This window comes from Anoplolepis gracilipes, chromosome 4 (genome assembly GCF_047496725.1).
Source record: "Anoplolepis gracilipes chromosome 4, ASM4749672v1, whole genome shotgun sequence".
NCBI classification, from domain to species: domain Eukaryota; kingdom Metazoa; phylum Arthropoda; class Insecta; order Hymenoptera; family Formicidae; genus Anoplolepis; species Anoplolepis gracilipes.
Window position 1 is genome coordinate 4,492,472 of NC_132973.1, and position 24,503 is coordinate 4,516,974.

At 31.2% G+C, this 24,503-nt stretch overlaps 3 protein-coding genes, 1 long non-coding RNA gene and 1 pseudogene across 8 annotated transcripts; 2 read left to right on the forward strand and 3 right to left on the reverse strand.

Annotated features, from left to right (window-relative positions):
- The first annotated feature begins 11 nt into the window (after positions 1-11).
- Positions 12-5,169, forward strand: Rad51d (Rad51 recombinase D). Of its 3 annotated transcripts, none has more exons than XM_072891123.1 (6): positions 12-174; positions 633-742; positions 839-1,049; positions 1,385-1,561; positions 1,802-2,137; positions 4,318-5,169. In XM_072891123.1, the coding sequence occupies exons 1-5, from the start codon at positions 31-33 to the stop codon at positions 2,123-2,125; spliced, it is 966 nt and encodes a 321-aa protein (XP_072747224.1). In that variant the 5' UTR covers positions 12-30; the 3' UTR covers positions 2,126-2,137; positions 4,318-5,169. The 3 variants fall into 3 exon arrangements, with proteins under 3 accessions (XP_072747224.1, XP_072747222.1, XP_072747221.1); XM_072891121.1 differs by having other exon boundaries at positions 4,335-5,168; XM_072891120.1 differs by lacking the exon at positions 4,318-5,169 and adding an exon at positions 2,522-2,653.
- LOC140665248 (cytochrome P450 4V2-like) lies at positions 2,233-5,862 on the reverse strand (annotated as a pseudogene).
- A 1,357-nt stretch (positions 5,863-7,219) lies between these two features.
- LOC140665246 (U6 small nuclear RNA (adenine-(43)-N(6))-methyltransferase) lies at positions 7,220-11,467 on the forward strand. Its single transcript, XM_072891119.1, has 6 exons — positions 7,220-7,529; positions 7,813-8,029; positions 8,272-8,412; positions 8,521-8,878; positions 9,075-9,273; positions 9,392-11,467. The coding sequence occupies exons 1-6, from the start codon at positions 7,425-7,427 to the stop codon at positions 9,938-9,940; spliced, it is 1,569 nt and encodes a 522-aa protein (XP_072747220.1). The 5' UTR covers positions 7,220-7,424; the 3' UTR covers positions 9,941-11,467.
- Positions 10,115-24,392, reverse strand: Clu (clustered mitochondria protein homolog). Of its 2 annotated transcripts, none has more exons than XM_072891118.1 (17): positions 23,931-24,392; positions 18,249-18,526; positions 17,659-18,081; positions 17,013-17,379; positions 16,549-16,685; positions 16,080-16,360; positions 15,867-15,993; positions 15,365-15,539; positions 15,007-15,209; positions 14,736-14,880; positions 14,353-14,558; positions 14,047-14,253; positions 13,776-13,874; positions 13,295-13,639; positions 12,741-13,013; positions 12,359-12,484; positions 10,115-12,262 (listed from the first exon to the last, which is right to left on the reverse strand). In XM_072891118.1, the coding sequence occupies exons 1-17, from the start codon at positions 24,043-24,045 to the stop codon at positions 11,603-11,605; spliced, it is 4,167 nt and encodes a 1,388-aa protein (XP_072747219.1). In that variant the 5' UTR covers positions 24,046-24,392; the 3' UTR covers positions 10,115-11,602. The 2 variants fall into 2 exon arrangements, with proteins under 2 accessions (XP_072747219.1, XP_072747218.1); XM_072891117.1 differs by having other exon boundaries at positions 14,029-14,253.
- Positions 18,534-23,553, reverse strand: LOC140665249 (uncharacterized). 2 transcript variants are annotated; one of them, XR_012046576.1, is made up of 4 exons: positions 22,739-23,553; positions 21,989-22,636; positions 20,786-20,867; positions 18,534-20,136 (listed from the first exon to the last, which is right to left on the reverse strand). It is a non-coding gene; the product is annotated as an uncharacterized lncRNA (long non-coding RNA). The 2 variants fall into 2 exon arrangements; XR_012046575.1 differs by having other exon boundaries at positions 20,786-22,636.
- Positions 24,393-24,503: the final 111 nt, after the last annotated feature.

Consider the following 24,503-nt stretch of genomic DNA (forward strand, 5'->3'; position numbering starts at 1 on the left):
GGCCTTTTTACATACATCCAAGATTAAAGAATGATTAAATTGAATGCAAGCATTCATCCAAGTTTGTCGGAAATGGTGACAGAAAAATTGCGCCGAAAAAATGTGATTACAATTGTGGATTTTGTCACGACGGATCCGGTTAAATTGGCAACCTTCACTGGTCTTTCACATATGGTGTGTAATAATTTTAGTAAAAAAAGAAAAATAAGATAAAAGAAATTAATGGAAATGCATTGTGTGTCACACATATATATTTCATGTTTAGATATTAGAATAAAAAAAAAACAGAAAAGTTTTTTTTGTTTGTTTGAACTAATTTCTGATACTACTACTACTGATATTTACCAATAATCTTGAAGCTCTTTTAACATTGTTGAATCAATTTAAAAGTGATAATTCCACAGATTGAGCATTTAAAATTTTTTTATTAAAGAAATTTTTGTTTCTTTTGTCTTGGTAAACCAAATGTTACTCTACTCTAAAGAATAAATTTTGAAATGTAACTTAGTTCAAAATTTTTTTTTTCATTGCTATTAATCAATTTTTTTTTAGAAAATGAAATAAATTAAAACTTGATAGAAAGAACTAGACATACTTGATATTCACATTTAATACAATATTAATAATTGCAGGATATATTGCAAGCAAAAAAGTACATATTGAAGAATTACAGTGGCACAAAGAGGAATGCAATTGAAGTTCTTGCAATAGAGCGCAGCTATGTTCCAATCAATGTAAAGTGGTATGTTCGAGGCACATATTAACTCTTGAAATGATTTTGATAAATATACACATATATGCAAGATGGATATCTAATTTCTGATTCTCATTAGAACAGTTTGGATGATTTATTAAAAGGTGGCTTATATCCTGGACAATTGTGTGAACTATGCGGGCCATCATCTTCTGGAAAAACTCAATTATGTTTGACAATAGCTGCTAATGTTGCTATTCAATCAGATATCATTGTATGGTACTTTGACACGAAAGGAGATTTCTTTAGATTTCGATACGAAGAAATTTTAAAGGCGAGAAACTTCAGGCAGGAGGTAAAACTTTAAATGTTAATCAAAACAATGGCACATTAAATAAATTGAATTAATGATTAGATAATAATAGATTTTAATACCAATTTGAATTTAATATTACACAGCTTGTAAATTAATTATATATCAGTACAATTAAAAGAAGGGAAAACATTTTCTAGAAAAAGAATAGGATTATATTTGTAGAGTGAAAGCTTTTTAATATAATTGTGTATTATTTTTAAAATTTTTATATATTGATAAATTTTTCATATTGCATTATATGAATAAAATTTGCTTAATCTTAATCAATTCTTATTAACACTTAGAAATATAAATCCCATATTTTTTTCTTCCAGATTATAAAAGATATATTGCAACGTACAAAAGTCTGTCGTATACGTTCATCCCGTGATTTAATACGTGGTTTGCGCGAATTAGTAACTCTCTGTAAAACGGAGCAGAATAGTGAGTCATTTGAAAGAAAAAGATTCCCTCTCGTGATTATCGATTCTTTACCAGCAGTTATCTTTAAGGTACCAATAGATAAATCTATTCATGATAATTTCTAAATTCTGAAATATTTTCATTATATTTAATATGTATATTAATGTAACATGATTAAAGAGTATCGCACTTACTATTAAGAAATAATATTTCTTATACCATTTTTTATAATAATTGATTTATAATTAATATTAAATAACATATAAAAGTAGGAATTGTGTAAACCTCTAGAATTTTTAACAATCAGCTATTCTCTTATTTCTCTTAAGGTAACACGAGAAGCGCATCAACGTGATCTTGAGACGACTTACGAGCTTGATGATTTGGCAGAGGCATGTCGATTTCTTACGAAAGAATGCCAGGCAATCGTGGTCACGGTGAACTCAGTTACTCAATGGAATTCTTCTGATCAAGTAGATCCTGCCGCCATAACACCGGCATTAGGAATATTATGGGCGAGGATACCAATCACGAGATTATTGATAATAAGACAATACGGCGAAACTCGAAAGATTACTGTTTGGAAAGATCTAAGATCAGACGAGAAATCATTCTGTATAGTAATGGTGAACAATGCTGGGATCACAGCATAAACCGTCTATAAGGTCAGTCAATTGTTAAATATTCTAATTGATTATTATGTATTATGTCATAAAACTTTGTACATGTTTTTACGTTATTATAAATGTTTATTTTGATGTCATACATTTCTTTTTTTAATCTTAACTTTTAAAGGATTAATAACAGTTAATAATGGAGCTACATTCAATTTTATTTCATCTAATTTAATCCTTTTGTCTACTTTAAATACGAATGTTCGTATTAAAGTAACTAGCATGACTTTCATCGAAATCATTCCATATTTCCTGCAATTTGATTAATCATAATAATATCACTGTATCATGACATTATACATACACAGATATAATATTATGTGACATTTATGATCACATTTATACCTATACAATTTCTTGGTCTATTACTAAAAGGTAAATAGCAATATTGATGACGATCAGTCATATTATGTGGAAGAAATCTGTCATCAGGATCAAACACTAAGGGATTCGGCCAGTATCTTTCATTTCGATGTACTTTTATAAATGGCAGCAAAATATCAGCACCTTTCGGTAATATAAAATCTCCTAAAACATTACAATACAAATGTAAAATACATTAAGTATATACAAAGATTCGTGGAATTGTGTCAGAAAATTTACATTTATATTAAATATTTTTAAAATTAAATTTATCATTTTTAGCATTGTACATATATTACTCTGTCACAACAATAGAAAAAGTACTTGGGGTTGTTTATTTTGAAAAAGTAATAATTAAGTTGCACATTTGATCCAAATGTTTTTTTTTTTTTTTTATATATAATTAGAGGAACTCTGTTAAGAAACTTTAACTGCTTATATGTACATATCTATATACATTTACATAAATATATATAATTTTACTTTAAAAAAAAATTAACTAAATTTATGTTTATAAACAAACCTATTTTTAAATTTTCTTTCAAATGCCGTACAAAGTACCATATAAACCACAATAGAAAAAAGTCTCATCGTTTCTTTGATTACACGATTTAAATAATCCATGTGTTGCAAATCCTCGTATTTGATCGGTGCAGAATTCAGATCTTCAATACCATAAATTTCCGACAATTCTTTATATACTTTCTCCTTTTGTAAAATGTACATATTTTTAGAATTATTTATATAATTATATAATATTGTATAATATGTAGTATATGATATTTAATTATTAAAAAATGATGCTAATTTAATTGATTTGGAACGAATAGAATGCATACTTGTATATCTGGGTAATTCGCTAATATAAAGATTGCAAAATTCACTGTTACAGCGGTTGTGTCGCTTCCCTATAAACAGAAATACATACTTGATATTAACAATAATATTAATAAATAGGCAGCAATTGCTGATTGTGTTCGTTTCAAAGAACAATATAATTTATATAGCACTCACCGCTACTAATATCGTATTAACTTCGTCGCGAATGTTCTTCTCGGTAAACGTTTCTTCCTTATGAAATGCTTCCATTAAAATTTCCGGAAACGTTTTATTAGCTATATTATTTAAAAAAGAATAGATAAAAGTTCTCTCTCTTTCTAGAAATTTTTATAAATAAAATTTGATACTTTTATTTATAAAATTCATTAAGTTTGATGAATTAACTTACTACTTTCAGTTCTATTCGTACAATTTAACTTATTTGATATTCTCTGCCGTATTATCTGTACGTGTGAGAATAAATTAAATACTATTAATATAATGTAAATACGTATAAAATATTACCGGTGTGTAAATATAGTTACATATACCTTATCGGCATAAGAATGGATCAAAGTTAAATTCTTTAGTTGCTCGCGATTCAGATGGGTCAGATTGAATAGAGTATTAGGTAATAAAAATATATTTCGCATTCTAATTGCTACTATCTCTTTTACCCTAAAACATTTTTTTTTAAATTCTTTTATTAAAAAATTATTTGCAAAAGCGTAACAAAGTTCTTTTATTAGAAATGATTGTGTACATAAATGGTTTTATTGCAATTTACTGCAATCTCCTTATTAACTTGGATATATTGAGAGATGTTAAGTCAATTTCCATTTAATTTGATTGACTGTATTATTTAGAAAAATGTAAATATATATTGCCAAAAAATGAATATATCCTTTTATCAATAATTAAAATAAGTAAGAATTATACCTTGTAATTGCTTTTACATAACGATTATCTTTATTTGACTGTGATTCCAGTTTCATCCCTGTTGTAGATTCTTTATGGAGAGAGGGAAAGAGAGAGATAATCACATGAAAACATTATTAAATATGTCACATATAAATAGATAAAAATTGTCAGTTCTTATATCTAAGTGATTTAGAATATAAATATTCAATTTCGATTTTTAGTTATACTTAAAATATACAAATAGGAATAATTTTTTGTTAGTTATTTATCAAAAAACCAATTTAGAATAATTGGTTCTTATCGAATTTTAAATTAGGCAAATTTATAATCAAATTATATTGAATCTTACCGTATATAATATCCAAGGTACAAAGCCATATATAATGAAAAAGATTGATCTCTTTTTCATACGGTGCAAGTTTTTCAATTCATTTACCAGTGTCAACGATTGTTTAGTGAATGTATCAAAAAAAATTTTTAATAAGCTTGCATTAAAACATGGAGCTATCATTTTCCGAGTATGAGTCCATATGGACGCTAAAAGTTTATATAGGAAAAAATTATTTATTCAAGAATATATTTATGAAAACTCATAGTATAAAGGAAATTAACTTAAATTCTGAAAAGTGTAACTTACCAGAAGCCGTGATCAATCCCATACCTAGCCATGACTCAGCATATTTATACACTTTGCCTTTGTCTAAGCAACTAGAGCTTTGCAAAACAGTCTGTGTAATTTCATAAAATTTTATTTGCTTTATATCTTTATATTAAAATATTGTATGTACAATATAATACTATTGGATTTGTATTTGCATTGATGTAAACATATAATATATTTAGATAGAATATTAGCTTAATAACTCCATAATTTTTCAAAATAATCTGTAGCATATAATGATCATATTATTTATAAATAATAATTATAAATTATAAATAATAATTATTTTATATTATTTATAAAATAATTTTTTTATTCTTACCCATCTACAATATAAATGTAGTAAAACAGACGTTAACAGATTTATAATTGATGTTATCTTGCAATATTTGTTAAACATACCTTTATTCGTTCCGGTTCATATACGGCAATATATAATTTATTGCCAAACCAGAATCGAGCAGGGGATGAATAATCATCCATAAGACTCAACATACTATTTAAATATTCTGAAATTTTTGGTAAAGTTATAATAGCCATATGAAAAAAAAATTAACATTAAATGCGAATCAAAGATGGATAGCAGGTAATAACAGTAATAATATCAAAATTACTGTTTTTTTTTTGTTTTCCAAAAATAAACATTTTTTACCATCAAAGTTTTTCCTGAAAAGATAGCAAGCATTTCCAATTAACGGAAGTGGTTTTGGGTCTGGCAGACATCTAGCAGCTTTAATTATGGACAATTGATAACAATTTAAGACAAAATAACTTACAGCGATCAGAGTAATAAATATAACGCTACAAATCATCGCATGAAGGAACAATGACAAATTCCGCGCAAAATACAGTATACAGTATCGGTTTATATTAATACAATTTTTTTCTTATAAAATTTATAATAGATTTAATCTCTTTCTCTTTCTCTGAAAATTATATTTTATAGGAAAAACCTTCGTTGCACAATTAAATTTGACGACTCTTATATGTCAGATATGTCCGTTTTTCTTGATGGATATAAGACTACAGAGCTTTCTGCATCTGCTTGCAATCGTATATTTATAATAAAAATATTTATAATAAAAAAATATCTATTATTTCAGGAATTAATAAGTTAACTAAAAATTTTCAATGTAATTCGTTTTTATGAAGTTTAAAAATCACTGCAAGAAAAGTGTAGACTATGAAGGAAATAAAGAAATTGAAATGATAAGAATAGTCTCTAATTTTTTTAATTAATCGTTATAAATTTTAAAATATTATGTTTATAATCATTTTCAATTAAGTCTATTTTTTTGCGCTTTCGAAATTATTTTTCTCTTGAATCTATTTTTCTTATAATATTTTTTATCATGAAAAAAGTAAAAATAATATTGTGCAATTGTCAAATAGATGTTCATCATATTCCGTAGAGAATTATATGCATGAACATTTTTCTTAAAACTTTCGAAAAATATTCAGGAAGATAATAATGTCAAATGTACATAGTGTAAAATATAATTCATTATTTACATTACAAAGAACGCGAATATATATTTAGACTCCTTAATTTTAACAACATATAACATTTTTATATTTTAACATTAATAAGATTGATAAATATTGATATACTTTTAATATTATTTAATGTCAACAATATAATAATATATTATTAATAATACTACTAATAATTAATATTAAAGATATTTAAAATAATTATAAACAAGTAAATATTAATACTTAAAAATAGTGTGTTATATAGATAATTAAAAAAGTAAACGTAATATAAAAAGTTATTTATAATAATATTATAGATAAAGAGCTATGTGCATATGGTTTCTATTTATATATATGCTTCCTCTTTTTTTATTGACAGAATTTGCAAACATAAAAATATGATGATATCAAAAAAAATCTACATTTATTTGATACGTTTATTAGATTCTATCATCAGATAGTCTTGCGACTGTATTTCTGCGTGATTTCCAAATTTTATTAAGACTTGTTAAAATTCAAATATTTGAAATCATGATGTACTCTCTTGGATTAATTATTCATAACATTGATTTAAAAAAAATTAATTAAATATTTTCGGTCAAGCTGTTATTTGACATTAGTCTTGCTATTTAGGAATCTATTTGACAATTGACCCAACATTGATAATGAATATAGAAAATGTAAACAACGTTAAAAAAACGCGCGTCTCACGCGGTAGCCAATCAGTTCTCTTAAGTCCTATTCCAAAAATGACAGAGGACCTAACCAATTAGAGTAAAGAAATTTTTGTTTCTTTTGTCCTGATTGATTCGCAGTGTAACCAATCTCCAAATAGTGTATTCTCTAGATTCTAGAAATTATATTTGTTCGTCTACAGTCTACGCAACAATTTGATGTCTAGCGAGTAAATATGACAGCGTATTTTGAACATCTCTCACATATGATTATTCGCGAAAAGACCAATTAGCTCAACTATGATCAATTGGCAATTTTAATTAATTATAACCAACGAAGCGGTCCTTTTCGTTCGATATCAAGATGAACGTGAAAAGATATATTCATCCAAGAAACAAATACAAGAAACCGCCGGATTACAAACAACTTGCGGTCTTGTATCCAGAATTCCGCGAAATTGCAATCGTGGTATACTATCTTTTGCAATTTTATAAAACCAATAATATTATGTAAATATAATCTAATTTAATATTAGTATATATGTGTAATGCGTGGTTTAATAAAAAAGAAAGTAGCAATATAAAAAAAGTGTAAGTTAACAGAAATATAGAAAAAAAATTTGCTTACAAATCTTTTTTTCTTATTCTTTTACATCTTTTACAATTAAAGATAAACGTAATGCTCTTAGATAAGACAAATGTACAAAATGTTCAAATTTTTCTACAGCATTCTACTTATATTTGTTACTTAGGATATTGCAGGAAAGGTCAGAATCGACTTTCAAAACAAAAAGAGTCTACGTGTACTTACAGAGACACTTTTGAAGCATGACTTTAATCTACATGTGAGCATTCCACCGGAAAATCTGAATCCAGCAATTACTCTGCGCATGAATTATATTCTATGGATAGAAGATTTGATGAAGCATTACAAACTAGAAATGGATAAAACCATAGGCATTGACATTGGTAAGTACAAAGGCTTCTTTGAAAAATTTGTATAAAACATAATTGAAATTTTACGAATGTTATATTTAAAAAGTAGAAAAATAAAAAATTAATCTAAGAATAATAAGCGTTACAAACTAAATTCTTAAAATCATTCTTTTTTTTCGAATATAACAATATGTTTAATAGGTATCCTCTATTCTTGTAATTTAATATGATGTTTTGAATCATTTAAGATGTTTAAATAAATTTGTTTTATATAGGGACAGGAGCGATTTGTATATATGCTCTATTGTTGGCAAAAATCTACAGATGTCACATAATTGGCACAGAAGTAGATAAGAAAAGTGTGGAATATGCAGAGAAATGCATAATAAATAACAACTTGCAAAATTTAATTAAAGGTAAGAATTATTAAAGAATTATTATTCTTTTATTTGAAAAAACAAAGAGAAAGATGCTTAAGAGATAAAAAAACAAATCTACATAATAAGGTATTCTTTTTAATGTAGTAGTTACAGTAAATTCCGATAGAATTTTTAAGGATGCAATGGAAGATGATAAAATTTACGACTTTTCAATGTGCAATCCGCCGTTTTTCGAGAGCGATGGCGATGACGAAAGAATCCCAAAAGATCTGCCACCGAGAAACGCGCCTAGCGGAAATGATGGTGAGCTAACAACCAAGGGTGGTGAAGTAGCCTTTGTGACAAGAATGATCAAGGAGAGTATCGATTTAGGAAATCGAATAAAGATCTATACTACGATGATAGGCAGAAAAGCCAATTTGTTTAGTCTTAAAAAACTAATAAGATCGAGAAGCATAGAGAATGTAACATGGACAGAGTTTTGCCAAGGTCACACAACACGGTAAATAAATGTTATATAAATTGATATTAAAATTTGCTTGTTCAACTTTATTATTAAAATTCTCTTTTAATACGTGGATTATTAGCAAAAGATTTTAAACAAATTAGTTTCTTAATTAATTGTATTAATTATTGCTTATTAAGTTATTTAATAAATAAAATACTGATTTTAGAAATAAAATTGCATTTGTCGATAGGTGGGGTTTGGCTTGGAGTTTTCTACCGAAAAACATCATGGACTTGAGTAACGCGCCTGTTATCAGAAAAAGTGGAAAATCCATTGTACAGTCCGTAAAGAAAGATTTTAAAACTTTGATAACATTTCCTGTGAACGATAAATTTTCCTGCATGGACGATTTAATCAGTTTTCTAAGAACAACGGCAGAAGAATTAAATGTAATGCATTATTTCTTTTACTGTTAAGTTTACCGATTATTATTAATTCAGAATTATATACAATTTAAAGAGTTTTATTACTTTTAATTAGATCTAATTAAATTTGTCATTGTAACAGATTAAATTACAAGACCTATCCATTCCTAGAGATAGTTTTCACAGCTGGTCAGGTCGAATAACAGCTAGAGAGAGGTCATGGGAGCACGCACGTAGAAAACGACGTTTAGCGCAACGACAGATTGCGTTAAAAAGAGTTAAGGATGAAGATGGAGAGCATATCAAAACGAATGTAGAAACTGAAGAATGTTCAAACTCTACCATAAAAAAACCTAATGATATTGAGCAAACTAATAAAAATTCTTCAGATAAAACATCCATAATTAAGGCTGAAAATGAAGAAAGTTCCGATAAAAAAGTACTTGAACACGTCCCCTTACTGACTTGCAAACTCTGGATAGAAATTGAAAGCCCTGACTGTGAAGAGTCAATTGTTCAAGATGATGTATTTAAGGTATGGATGATATTTGAAAATGGAAGCGGTGGTTTGGATGCATTACAATCACTACGACAGTATTTGATAAATAAATTGGATGTAAGAGAAAAGATCGTTAATCCATCAAAATTAGTTAAAAAAAGAAGAGAAAGGAGAAAGAAAATTTCTGATTAAGTTGCTATTCCATTGGAACGATTGTAATAATCAGACAATAAAAAATCTATTCGGATAATAAAGAAAAATACGTCGAAAGATTCCCGAAAATATTTTTAAATTAGATTGACGCTGTATTATACATACAAAACGATTTATTTCATGCAACATATTTAAGTTTGCTGTAACAGGATGATATATGTAAATCAAATTCTTAACTTTTTTATTTGTGTGTATAATATAATAGATCTTATAATTATATACTCTATTATAATCCTTTTTATAATACAATTTCGCTAACAAGTGTAATCTACTAATTTATTATGATTATTATTGCGATGCGAAAATGAATCCGTCTGAGGCAATGATGATTGACGATGTGTCACTTCGTTGACGATTGATCAATCATATTTTTACTATTAGCGAAAAAAATGTTGGCGCTCTCACCTCAGGCCTAAAGTATTTCGCTTAAATTCTAAGAGGGCGCTAAAACAATATTATTGGCGCTATTTCGAAAATTAAAAACCGCGTTTACCGCTACTATCACTATTGCATACTGAATTATCAATCGCTATATCACTCATTGATCAAATCACGGCGAGAGATTTCGACTCTGGTCGAAAGGTCGAACAGGCGAGACAAACAAAAACTATTAATAACAGTATAGTAACAATTGTTTCGTTACGGTTCTAATCGCCGAAATTTGAAATCGATTAATATACGATCGCGGTGACTCGATTAACGATCAATTATATCTTTATAACGTACATGGAGGTAACAATGCTATTTGTATTCTTAACATCACTGTGTTGAAAGTGTTGACTGTATATAATGTAAAGTTTTATGTTTTAGGAATAAAAACCTAAATTATATAAATCAATAATATTCGTACAAGAGGAAGCACTTTTACGCAATTGTTGTAATAAATAATGCAAAATTTTGGGTTATACGCGCGAGTTTAGGTGTATCATGGTGTTTTCTTTTTTTTTTATGACGACTAGTAAGGCCAAAACAGCATATAGCGATCTCATAAAAAGGACTAAAAAGAATAAAACAATATATATAACAGAGAAAAAAAAAGAAAAGATGATTTTCAGAATTTACGAATTCGATCAATTTTCCAATGCTATTAAATTGTTTCGATGAAATAACACCTAGCCCTTAAAAAAAGAAAAAAAATATATGAAAAAATATATTCGCGCACAAGTGAAGAAATCACATTACATTACATTGCTCTTTGATTTCATGATGCGTAGAGGGCACAATACCTCTTACATTTAAGATCTTTGCATTGAAGATTGTTTTTTAAGCGACATGGCACTTCCTTATCTTCTTGTTTTACACATTTGGTATAACAAATAAGTGTGCGCGTTTTTTGCGTGAGAATGTGTTATGTATTCTTTTTTTTTTCGCAAACACACTATGACGACATTGTTTTGCATCTCGTCTCTTTTCAAGAGTCTCTTTTTAACTGCATTTAGACGATATAACAAAACAGTAAATATCAAGTATTTGTGTATTTTATATATATATATATATATATATATATATATATATATATATATATAAAAGTACACACATACAATAATCCTCGTGCAAAATTGTTTGCACGAAAAGAGGGACTAGGGCTCAGAAAAAAAGAAAGGAAAATCTACTCGTGTTCGTCGTCGACAAGCGAAGAGCTCAGCTCTCCGCCACCACGACCGACTCTAAGGTCCCAGCTTTGTTAGTTTCTAGTTTCTTCGTCTCCGTCTTTTGTTCGACTTTCTCGATCTTCTCCATTATGGATACTTTCTTGGTTTCTTTATCATCTTTCTTTATGTCCTTTTCAGTCTTGACAGCCTCACCGCTATCTAACTGTGATTGTTCCTTCTGTCGTTTTTCGATCTCCGCCTTAAAGTTATCAATGTCTTGCTGACTAATTTGCACGAAGAGAATGCCATTGATAACATTGAGCATGTCTAGCACTGAACCCATGCTAGGCGGTTGCACCTGAATTGGCGGCAAACTCACGCCAGACTTGCCTGTATAGATCTCATTCATCTTCTTTTGTAACACAACCGCCTGTTGCGTCAGGTGGCGCAAACAGTCGCTGCTTTCTTTCGTCTTTTCGTGCTCCTCGCCCAGCTGTTGCTTATAGATAGCATACGTTTCTTTCTCGTTGTTCAGCGCTGCTCGGAAATCGCCCATACATGATTGCGTGCGCGCTACTAGATGATATGATACTGCAACCTTGAGCGAACGCGGACCGTGATAACGAAGATTGAGAGCTAACGCGTGTTCCAGGAAGCGCAATGATAGCTCATATTCGCCGACCGCGTGCAGGATCAACGAGATGTTGCTCTAAAAAAACCAAATGCATTGCAATTAAAACGTTAATCTTTTAAAAATTTATAAAAAATATATTCTCAAGTGAGAACACTAGCAATTTTGACTTACATCAAGCAAGGCCACTTCTGGATGATCCTCGCCGCAAACTAATAACGCCAGATAACGTGCTCTGTACAATAATCTTAATGATACAGATACTTGGCCATTGGCAAAGGAATATAAGGCGAGGTGTATCTGTATAAAGAACAGAATATAATAAATTATTAATTACATTTTTATAAAGAATTATTAAATAACTATATATGTATAATTACTGTTAAATTTATTTACTAATATTAATCTCTCTATAAATTATCTTTTTTTATTAACTTATATATAAATTTCTATAATGTAATTTATATAAAATATACAAAGAAAAATATTCTCTCTTTATTTTGCTATCATTATTTAAATTATAAAATTGTGTTTTAAAATGATTAGTCAAACTTACGTATTCTGTAATAGTATATGGATGATCAATGCCGTTGACCCTCTCTGACATAAGAACTGCTTTTTGTTGAGTAGCGAGTGCTTCCCCGTGATCGCCCATTATGTAATTTAATCTCGCCAACATTCTGAGACACTGTGCAATCTCGGGATGCATCGCGCCGTAAACATTATTCAGTAGATTTAGTGCTTCGCTAATCAATTCGTATCCATCCTTTAAGTATCCTTGCTGAATCTTGTTTTGGCCAGTTGTGTAAAAATTGTACGCATCGCTAGCCTAAAAGAAATCAAGAGAAATCAAAATTAATAAAATTAATTGATTTTGTGTATTCCATAATTTTAACTTGAATGAAAATTATTTATTAGATTTTCTTTTCAATCTCTTTAAAAAGATTTAGCTGAATATTAATTGAGATTTAAAAAACTTTTTTTTGAAGATTAATTTTTTAGCTACCTGATGAATTATTTCTCCATAAATCGATTATTTTTTTAATTGCAAAGTTATTAAATTATTATATCTCGTTTTTATTTACTACAAAAAGTAAATCGGTAACTTACTCTAGGGTTGATATGTTTGACGACGGGGAAAATATTCAATATATCATCTTCGAAAAACGTCGCTCGGTTCTTGTTCTCGAAGTTGTATTCGCGTAGCAATATCTGAATGCCAGTCTTAATGCAGAAGCCACGCAGCAGCGAAATCTTTTGTAAATGGAAGTGTTCAATTGTGGCGTCCAGAGACTCCGGGCTTGGCGTTTCCCAATCATAATAGGCCTTCAAATCACCTTTAATTTGCTGCCACAATGATTTAGGCGTTAATGATGCCCATTCCACTTCTGACTGTTGTGGTCCGTTGTTTCTACCCTTGCGTTTGTTGCGGCGTTTTGCAGTTTTGCTCTGAAGCTGATACAGAGTATTTAACTTGTAATAAAATTTTGACTATTGTGCGTACAATTATTGTATTTTATGAGAGAATTAATTAATTTTGAAATTAATTATGAATGTAGAGTAATTTAAAGCGTAATTTAAAACAACTAACTTCTTCCAAATTTTGTTGCGGGTGTATTATTTGTGCCGAGGATAACAAACAATTTAGGAAATGGCTGACAGCTGCGGATAGGCCCATCAATTCCGTACCCTGCAAAATAAATACATGTACGCAATTCTATTTTACGATACCTATTGAGAAGATAATGTAATTTTATATTTAATAAGATAAGTAGTATTATATTTGATGTAAGATAAGCAAAATAAATTTTATATATTTGAACAATTTAACATTGTATACATACATGCACATAAAAACACACCTGCATGTACGAGGTGAAAATGTGTTTGGCCGATCGAAGAATCAGTTCAGATACAGCGATGCGATTAAGATACTGAAGCTGTGGCACTGCGGCTAACATGGCTGCCAATTTACCGAGATAGCGGACATTGATGCCTCTACCGTGGAGAGCCTCCACCAACGTACTGCCATCCATCGCAGCTGCTGTGTGGTCTAGGCACTCTCTTATCTAGAGAATAAAAATTTAATTAAGAGAAAAAATATAATTATATTATAGACGTATTAAATCAATTGCAAGTATTTAACTATAACTTTACAATGAACTTACGAACGTCGGTAGCTGCACTGTAAGTAAGAAATCCGCGGCGTCCTTCACTAATTGTTTCTGTTTTTTCAGGTCGTCGCCATTGAAATCTGGATGTTTAACGCCAGGCGAGAACACATCTGGATTGAATCTCACGTCAAACTCGGCGTCTCGTAGACTGCCCACCGCTGCCGCAGCTCTTCGTACTATTTCCTTTGTGCTCTCCTCCACTATCGTTCAAAGATAAGATTTATCAAACTAGTTCTTTTTTTGTAAAATTTTTTTGTAATCTATATCAATTTTTTTTTCTTTATTTTGTACTAATATTTACACATTTACTATTAAATAAAAAATAAAAATAAATTAATATCGATGCTACAGACTATTTTGTATATTTGAATACGCACATTCCTGTTTCTCGCCGCCTGTAATTGAATCCGTGATGCTCTCGACGATCTTTTTAGCTTCGTCGGCTTCTATTAACGTTTGGGCGCAATCTTCCTTATTACTATCTATTGTCGCAATAGCGGTCGAATCCTCCTTTTTATCTTCCTAATACCAGAATTATTAAATCTCATTATCTTCTACAATCACTAGTTTAAATTTTGTTTGCAATAGTTTGAGTAATAAATATAAAAATATAAAATATATATATAACAAGAAGAAAAGTCTTTTTACTTTGGTAGTTGCTTCTTTCTCTTTTTGAGATCTTCTAGCTGACGTGAGCTGCTGAAGATGAACCGCTGCATGCTTGATGAATTGAACGTATCTGGCCTCAACAAATGAGTCTATGAGTTCCTGACGTAGGCAAGCCAGTCTGTGTTTATGCTCCACTGGGAAGCCCAAAGCTCGCGCTTCCTTACTTAGCTCCACACCTTCCACTAAATAAGAAAAATATTTTTTTTAAAGTAAATAAAGCGTATATATATATATATATATATGTGTGTGTGTGTATACATATATATATATATACATATACAAATACAGTCTTAGGACAGTTTCTTACGACGATAATAGAATCGGTTTTTCGACTCACATTTTAAGAAATTTACGTCGGGCGGAAAAGTCCTTAACAGATCCAGCACATAATGTCGCGAATCATTACCAATGATACCCTTGCACTCTACGCTGCTGCAAAGTTCAATTTCTTCGCCGGCATCGTTGATCACTTTATGAGGAAGGATCTTTAGTTGTTGACCAGCTTTATTCAACTAAAATGAGTATGAAAGATACTTAAGTGTAAAAGTTACAATAAAGTTATAATACATGCCAAAATGTTTATAATAATAGAAATCGATCTATATAATTTTTTAACAAAAAATTAATTAAATTTGTATATATATTTTTTCAATTAAAAGAAAAATTAAAATTAAGTAAAATTAAGAAAATGACAATTTTTTTATATCACTAACGCAAAAAAAAAAAAAAAAAAAATTACAAGGAGAGTCTATATTATTTTCATCTTCATTATCAATTATTTTTTTTTTTTTACTAATCCATCACTATATAGATTTTGCTTATATATTCTATTCATTTACCAATTCAAGATACTTGGGATGCGTGAGAACTGTTTTTCCAAAATCAATGGATCCATAGACCACCGATTGTTCCTGTTCACGTTCCAAGATACCCGGTATGATAGATTGTGCAGTGACACGGTAGCCTCTACAAGATAAAGGTCACGAGATACTAGCTATTAACTAAGAAATCAACAGAAAAAAAAACATTGAACAGAATCCGGAGAAATGTACCTGTAATCGATGACGACGGTACCGAGAGTATAAAGACCGGGTAAATCTACTGCTGCATATACTCGGACACCTTGTAAATCGTTGCGAGGTGCGACGAAAGCTGCAGCATCGCCGCCTAACTCTTTGTAATGATCGCGCACGTCAAAGCCGAGCGAGAAGAAGATGTTATTCCAGATAAACATCTGCATTTTGGCTTCCTCGCCGGGATTGATCGCCATTACATTACCATCGATCACCGCCATCGCTCCGCGAGTTGCAGCAGCCACAAAGTCACTGTGTACCTAAACGATTTAAAGATAATTAAGAAGAGAGAAAAATTTTTAATTAAAAGAATCATTACATTATTTATTGTCAAAATTATAAAGATAAAAACTAGCGTTACTATGTTAGTATTTTAATGTTATTTTAATTTTATTATATTATTATATTATTTTGTATTACATGTTAATGTGAGAAACACACAGCGTACCTTGAAAATAGCACGCTCGCGTAGCAATCTCTCAGGAAGGTTTTTACGCGGTAATTCCCTTGTAGTTTGCAATTCTTCGTTCCAATCGCGAGTTTGTCCCGGGATATGTTCTTCATATCCCAACTTGGAGGAGAAAGCTAGGATGAATAAAAGAGGATTGGTTATCTGATTTAGTCGGTAATCTGATTTATTTAATCTATGGTTACTCCTATGTACCATCTCCAAGTGATTAATAATATTTTTGTAGTATATTTTTTGTAGTATATATGTGTGTATAGTGCTTTATTTTAAACACAAATATAACGCAATCAGGTCTTATTAAAAGTTTTTATCATAAAATTGGTATTATCTAGTATTGATTTATTAGCACCAATATTCACGCATATTCAGATTTTGAATGTAGATTTTTTTCTTTTTATTGTTGAAATGAATCTTAGAAAGCTTCTTTTTACTCTAGAACTTACTGTCTTCCGCGCGAATGGCGTCGATGGTGTGCTCGATTGGTGGTGCACTCCAGGCGTACAATTGATAAGGTGTTGCCACTCGCTCGAAAGGATGCCTTTGAGTCCTACGTCGTTGCATAGCGGCGAATCCTCGTTTAAAGGCCGGACTAAGTTGATTCAGCAACTCGATTAAGCTATGACATAAGTGGCTAGGCGTGGCCGGTTTAGGATTGAACACTTCTTTGGTCGACTGATTGACAAAAAAACCTCTAGCGCATGCGGTCAAATAATACTGTTTGTCCTCCAATGTGACCACATGGAGATATATCAAATCGCCATGAAGCTTTCTGTGGCCGGGCGGTGGATTCCATCCTGACGTTGTTAGGACCTAGAAAAATGTAAAAAGTTTAAAAGTTTAGTTTGTCTCACTTTCTCTTTTCTTCAAATGAAAGTATAAAATTCAATTTTAAATATAAATGTAAAAATTTATTGCTTAATCATCTTTGAATGATTTTTCCTTGGATAGTAATTTTACGCTGCTTCGAGTAAGTTAAATTAGAATACATGAGAAAAATATCACTAACTATATTCTGATATATACAATGTTCTTCTTCTTCCTTCTTTCAGCTCTATCAGATTATTAATCAATTAATAAAAAATTGTTAACCTTTAGACACGGCGGACACTTTTGCTCTTTCATCTGCGGCTGGAGAGGAAACAAGGGCCTGTCCCTACAACCGGGTATGATGTAATCGGGCGGCGTGCAATCGACCGAATCCGCTCGAGTCTTCTTCTTCTCTAAGATATCGCCATTTGTAACGGCATTGAGAAACGACAGACTGCTACACTCGACGCCATTGTAAGCGTCCGCGGGATCCACGGATTTGAGAAGATCGCGCACATGTCGTACATGTATACGTGCTTCCCGCATCGTGTACGGCTCTTCGACTACCTTGATGATCGAACCGTCCTTCAGGCCCTCAATATTCTTCAACTCGGCGAAGTTATCCAATGTGTTGCCATCCAGCTGCAGTGAAAAGCATGTGCGATGGCACGTGTCTTCACGATCCATGAGTAGCTGATGGATTTCCTGGAAAAGAGAAAAATATTATATAATTCCTTATAAATTTAATATATATAAATATAATATAAAGTAAATTAATAAAATAATTTATTATTAAATAAAATAAATAATACTCTTCTCCATCAGACAATATATGGACAATAATGTTCCATCATGGAAAGGCAAACAATTACCTGCACAAGTTCCATGCTGGAGACTTGTATATCAAAAGGTTCAGAACCTGGGCTGACAATCTTGACGGTAAAACCCATGTCCTGAATAAAGACAACCTCTTGTTCATTTGTGGGATCTTTCTCTTTATCAGTGACGTCGGTTTCCTTTTCGTTCCCGTCATTATTCTTGTTGTCCTTTTCCTTCTCGCTTTCCTTCGTCGCCTCGACTTCTCCCTTTTCTACAACGTTCTCCGCAGTAGAACTCGTGCTTCCGCTCTCCTCTGCTTCCTGTTTCACCTCTGAAAATACAATTCACCGTCTATAAGAAATACAATTCCGCAAATTATTTTACAAACTCATATATTTATTATAAAAATCCTAATTAAATTTATTATCAATTTACACAGACGCATGTATAATTTTATCAAAATTTTATGGCCTAAAAATTATTAGAAAATTACACGATGATAAAAAAATTAAGTTAAATTAAAATTTTTTAAATTTTCTAATATTTACAATTGCTCTTTAAATTTACTTAAAATATAACATGCATGAAGGGATTCGCAAACTTCTATACAATATATTTCACGGTAGGGACTCGTACATGTGCATACATAAAGAAAACATGGTTTTCAATTGAAAGATATCACCGAATATAAATCAGATTAAGAATAAATTACAGAATAATACCTAAACTCGCTCTCGCCCTGACACTGAAAGGGAGTTGCGACGCGTTCGTGAGAAAGATATAAATACATCGTAGTCTCCGAGTGGTCTCGTGTATTATAGTGGATGCGCTTTCAAACGCACTTTCTCGACACTTACATTCACCAATGCGTTTACAAAATAAATAGTACGCGCCGAAATGTCGTCCTATTTATGTATATCGGAACACGTGTTTGCTTTATGCATTTTGACGCAGCAGAAATAGTCAGAAAGATTGCATCATTAACAATAATTTTAGACTTACTTCTTTTATGACAAAAATATATATTTTTAATTTCATTTTTTTATCTGCAGGATCCTTTAATTTAATTCCATTATTGGAATATTAAATGTTAGAAAACTAATTAATTTAGTTCTTATTGATTTAAATGTGATTCTTACAATTATAGATCATTATAATAATATTTATTTTTTCTATGTAATATTTCTTATATTTCTTTAATTAAGCTTAGTTCTAGTTAATCATTACTAAACTTATTAATTTTTCTTAATTTAAATAATATTAATTTCTGTATTAATAAAAAATGCTATATATTTTTGTTATAATAACGAGAAAATTTTTTTACTTGCTCCACTGATCAAAGCGCATTTCTTTCCATTCCAAAAACCTAAAATTAACATTTAACTAGCACATAATAGAGCAATTTTATACATACAGGTAACAATTAAAATTTTGTGCTTAGATAAGGTACATTTCGCAAATATCGTAGACCTTGTGCAATTGTCGATGTTGGTCGTTGATAAGCGCGAATGATAAGAGAACTGTTCTATAACTCGAGTCGACAAGAATTAAATAGAATTTGAAGTGGAAAAATTTGTTTTGCGAATAAAAAACTGAAAAATTGTATAGCTTAATCAGTATTGGTTTTTTCTTCAGAGATTTCTTTATACGTAAATAATCATAAATAGTAGAACCATATACAGTAAGGTAAAAGATCTAATCTAATTATATTTCTCATAAACGAAAAATTATTTTCGATGATTGGTCAACAAAATTTTAAATACTTGAATTTTTAATACATAAGTTTTTTTCACTTTTTTTTTACTTGCTGTCTTATCACTATATTATCGGTATGTACCCTTCCACCGTCACTCTGTGTAGAATTATTGTACTCCGGTTACAACGCGGGTGTGTAATTGGATGTAGATAAGGCATCTTATCATAAATTAATGTGAGAAAGGTCTGTAAATACGGGAAAAAGATTACATATTACATAGTGTAAAGAAACATCTATTTCTCAAAATAACATATGTAGGATTAAAAGAACGTGTTACAAATTTTGTAAAACAATGTTTACTTGGAAGGAAAATTTAATCGTTTATTAAAATTTTAGCATTTGCGAATTCTTTTTTTTTCTTAAATATGACAATTATATTTTTTGCTGCAAATAAATAATATTAGATATCTTGCTAAATAAAAGCAAAAAATTATCTTTGCAAGAACCTTTGTAAATCATTATGCGAACACTTTTCAATAACTAAAAAAGAAATAAGTATTACACTTATCTATATTACTAGTTGTCATAGTACTAAGATTTGAAACAAAAAGTTATTAAGATAAGATGCAATCGTAATACGTAACTTAGTTCGTATAATGATTGACAAATGGAGTGAGTTAATAAATCAATGAACATTATTAGGTCTACCGAGAGCGACACGACATTAATATTATTATTATTATTAACAATTATCACGGATGAGATATTTTATACACCTGTCGCCAAAGCGGAGTGTGTTAACGAATGACACCATCGGTTCATTACGCAGTGCTGCGAAACCGGCTTTAATATCATTAATAAAATATTTATGTATGAAATATTATCAATGCTCACGTTTTTCTTTTCGCCATTAAACCGCTTAATTTGATTCACGGGCCTGAATCGCATCAATGCGATGTCGTATCATTCATTGACCCTGGCCAGGAATGAAAAAGTAATCGATTATTCGTGTCCTTATACGCTGATACAACTGAACAATTTTTATCAATTTTTCTTGATAATATTTCGATAATTTCTGAGTTTAATAACAAATATGCAGTGTGCCGAAATTGTCAGTAGACAATACTTTGAACATTTTTCGAAGCAATAAAAATTTGGAAATATAAAAAAAAATATAGCAAACAAACGCACATATATTCGTGTTAAAAAATAGAACTTAAAAAAATTAAAATTTAAAATGATATATCACTTAATTAGAATTTTAAAAATATAGAATAAATTAAGAATAAATGTATATTTGATAAAAAATATAGATAATAGAAAATTTATATACAGAAATTTAAAAAACGTTTGTTAATTTTACATATAATTTAGATATTTTCCACGTATTTTGGAATTTTATGAGCATGTATCTTTTCAAAAGTCGAATCTACGAGAAAAAATAGGTGTGAATATTAAATCTCGAAGATAGATATGCGAAGATAGATGAACGACTATATAGTATTTACAGCTAAATATAGAGTGCAAGCGACGGGTTTACCGTACGAGAGATATGCGAGTTCAAGACGAGTCGGAAACACGTGAGGAGGATCGATTTAAGCACGCGAGCTCAAAGGTGAAAGTACGAGCTTCAATTGTATTAAAAAATTGCGTCAGTTTGCTTGACTGAATTTTCATCGAGGGATGTTTATTTGACGTAGACTATTGTGTAAAACATTATAATAGCCGGCGCCGATAACCCCCGTTATCGGTAGGTGCTTCTTTATTACGATTTCGCACCACAATTGTTCCCTCGATACAGATGAATGAGGATGCGCTAAAACAAAACTCTTTTCCTCTCTAGCTTTTCATTAAACTCGTGAAAATATATACAAACAGTTATGTAGATCGATTGTTTCTTCGATCAGTCAAGTTTCTCGAATCTTCCGGATTTTCTGATGTAATATGTTCTCAAAATTTTACGATTTTAAAATTTCGTTTTTTTTTTTTAATTTAAAAGATAAAAATTCCAAGATTGTGAGAAGATATTCTATTAAATTTTTTTTAAATACTTAGAACAATGCAAACAACGAATTTTCAAACTGATCATTAACATACATGTGTTTTCCATCTGTTCCATATCTGTTGAGGAAAGACCTCGGTGGAAAGTCTACCTGCAGGTGTCTTGTATCCTTCGAAAATGCGTATTCCTATCAATCAAAGTCAATCCTTGGAAGAGAAACATATGTTTCATCATCCTTTTTCCACTATTTATCTATTAATAAAAAAAAAGAAAAAAAAAGAAAAAATGCACGATAGAAAAAGCATGATAGAAAAGAAGTTGAATTTTTACATGAAATCGATTTGAGAGGATCATTCAAAAGCCTTGTACTTTTAAACATCGCTTCATTCGTTTCAAAGATCGATCTTACGTTATTAAAGTATGTATCAGCTGGTTCTCTTCTTTCTCTTATTAAAATATCTCTTATTCGTGTCTAGGCGACCATATATATTGACGTCACTTGCAAGTATCGATGTTGCATCATACATCGTTGTTTATCCTAGAATGTTACATCTCAATATATTATGCGGAGATTTGTATCGCGAAACTCGACGACGTTTAAACTTTACATTTTTACGATATTCACATCGACAATCTCGCATTGTACATTCTCGTCCGTCATAAACAACTTTTGCATCATACGGTCGCTTCTTCGTCATAAAAATCGAGATTCATCGACGTTACACAACAATTTTTTTACATCACTTAAAAAAAAAAAAAAAAAAAACGATCCAAATTTTCAATCGAGACACGAACATAACGGGAAATCTATTACGTAAACGCGATTACAACACACGTGTACGTACGTTTGATTTTCATCTTGTGTAAATGACAAATCATAAATCCGAGATAATCATTGACCCTTTCCAAATAGGTTCGAAAAAATTTGAAGAATGTTATCGTTCTCATCATTTGATGCAGAAGCAGGCTTCCAAAGCAATTAATTACGAAATTCCTCATATTTTCACTTGCCTGAGAAGCATCTCTTGTTAACATTTCAAAATTTACATTAATTTTAAGAGGATTGATATTTTTTATCACTGGTTAATTATTATGTAATTTATGTAAAAAGCCAAAGAAAATTTAGAATCTCTATTCTGTAATTTTCTATCATTCTATCCGTCCAAGTTGTCTTGGTAAATGTCTTTGTAGTACTTTGGAAGAGAATAGCGCGAAGATCTCAATTCACAACTTCTTCTCACTTGCATCTCGACGATTATTACTTTCGAATACTTTCACAAATTAGTCGGAAACAAGTTTGTCCTTTCATTAGTACCTCCGACTATTTCGAGAGATGTCACAGGCAGAAACTCTGAAAAATATCTCAGCTATGGATTCATCAAAAAAGGAAGCAAAACAAGAATTTTAAATACAGATATATTTTAGCATTCGAGGGAAATCAGGGGAGAAGATACTTTCACGCGAACCGGAATGGTTGATTGCATTTGAAAATCTATTCGATAAAGTGAAGTAACGTTCGATCGATCTATCAAAGAGCAAAGATTACTCCGATTAATTAATCAAACGTTACAAGGAGATTTTGAAATGCAACCCTGGGGAGGAAAGATTCATTCGTTGGCGCCGCGGTACATCTTCTGCTAGACCTTTCCCTCTCCCTTGTTTTTCCCACCCCACCAACAATGGCGACTCACATGACCCCGTGCGTTGAGATTCGCGCAATTCGCGAGGTTACATAACGTGTTCCATCTCGCTTCCTCTTTCACCCCCTCGCTCGATCGAGGCCGGCTTTGCGCTCGAAGAGTACGTTCAACGAGCGATGAACGACATAAACGAGAAAGAATCTCGCTGAGAGACATGGTCAACTAGACGCGAGACGTGGACGCAACCGTTGTCCTCGTCGGGGATTACATAACCAAATCCAAGCGAATTGAAAAACGCGTCGCGCGATTTTCTTACACACGATTAACCTTAAAAAGCACCACGACCAGCCTCGTGCGCTCGTTATCGCGCGCGAGGATCCGTATTATCTGTACTGACCGGTCGTCTTTGCAGTCTCATGTTTCTGATTGCCGTTCAGCAGGGGGATCGTCGAGTTACCGGTGTCCCGCTCAGACGTGTCGATATTTGGGCCGACTGCCATTTCCGCAACCATTTAGACGATGACGACGATGTCAATGACGATGAAGGAGAAGAAAACGATGAGGATAACGATAGGATGTATATATATATATATATATATATATATATATATATATATATATATATATATATATAATGCGCGCTTTCTATTCTTCTAGTTTCTTCTCCGGTTGACACGATACTCCTCTTCTCCGTCCGTCTTTTCGCTCTCTCGCTGGTCCTCGTTCTGATTTATTATTCGATCACGCGCACGCACACCCTTTTGAATCGTCCGTTCGGTGCCGACCGAAACGGAGAGCGACGACGACGTCCGACGTCCGACTTTTTCACGGGGCGACGCACTACTCGAGCGCGCGCGGTTCCGCGGTCCGCACGTGCGTTTCGAATGGGGTACGAGGCGCGCTCGCGATTGGCCCGTCGCAGTGAGCCGCGATTGGTCCGCCGCTCGTTAACCCACGAGCCGCTCTATGG

Excerpts from the sequence above, each read along its gene's own strand:
- Rad51d (XM_072891123.1), top strand. The coding sequence starts at position 31 with ATGATTAAATTGAATGCAAGCATTCATCCAAGTTTGTCGGAAATGGTG. Across the intron at positions 1,050-1,384 it reads CGAGAAACTTCAGGCAGGAG|ATTATAAAAGATATATTGCA; the intron begins GTAAAACTTTAA and ends TTTTTCTTCCAG. Across the intron at positions 1,562-1,801 it reads TACCAGCAGTTATCTTTAAG|GTAACACGAGAAGCGCATCA; the intron begins GTACCAATAGAT and ends ATTTCTCTTAAG.
- LOC140665246 (XM_072891119.1), top strand. The coding sequence starts at position 7,425 with ATGAACGTGAAAAGATATATTCATCCAAGAAACAAATACAAGAAACCG. Across the intron at positions 7,530-7,812 it reads TCCGCGAAATTGCAATCGTG|GATATTGCAGGAAAGGTCAG; the intron begins GTATACTATCTT and ends TTTGTTACTTAG. Across the intron at positions 8,413-8,520 it reads CTTGCAAAATTTAATTAAAG|TAGTTACAGTAAATTCCGAT; the intron begins GTAAGAATTATT and ends TTTTTAATGTAG.
- Clu (XM_072891117.1), bottom strand. The coding sequence starts at position 24,045 with ATGGTTGCGGAAATGGCAGTCGGCCCAAATATCGACACGTCTGAGCGG. Across the intron at positions 18,527-23,930 it reads TGAGACTGCAAAGACGACCG|AGGTGAAACAGGAAGCAGAG; the intron begins GTCAGTACAGAT and ends TTGTATTTTCAG. Across the intron at positions 13,640-13,775 it reads CGCAACAAAATTTGGAAGAA|CTTCAGAGCAAAACTGCAAA; the intron begins GTTAGTTGTTTT and ends ACTCTGTATCAG.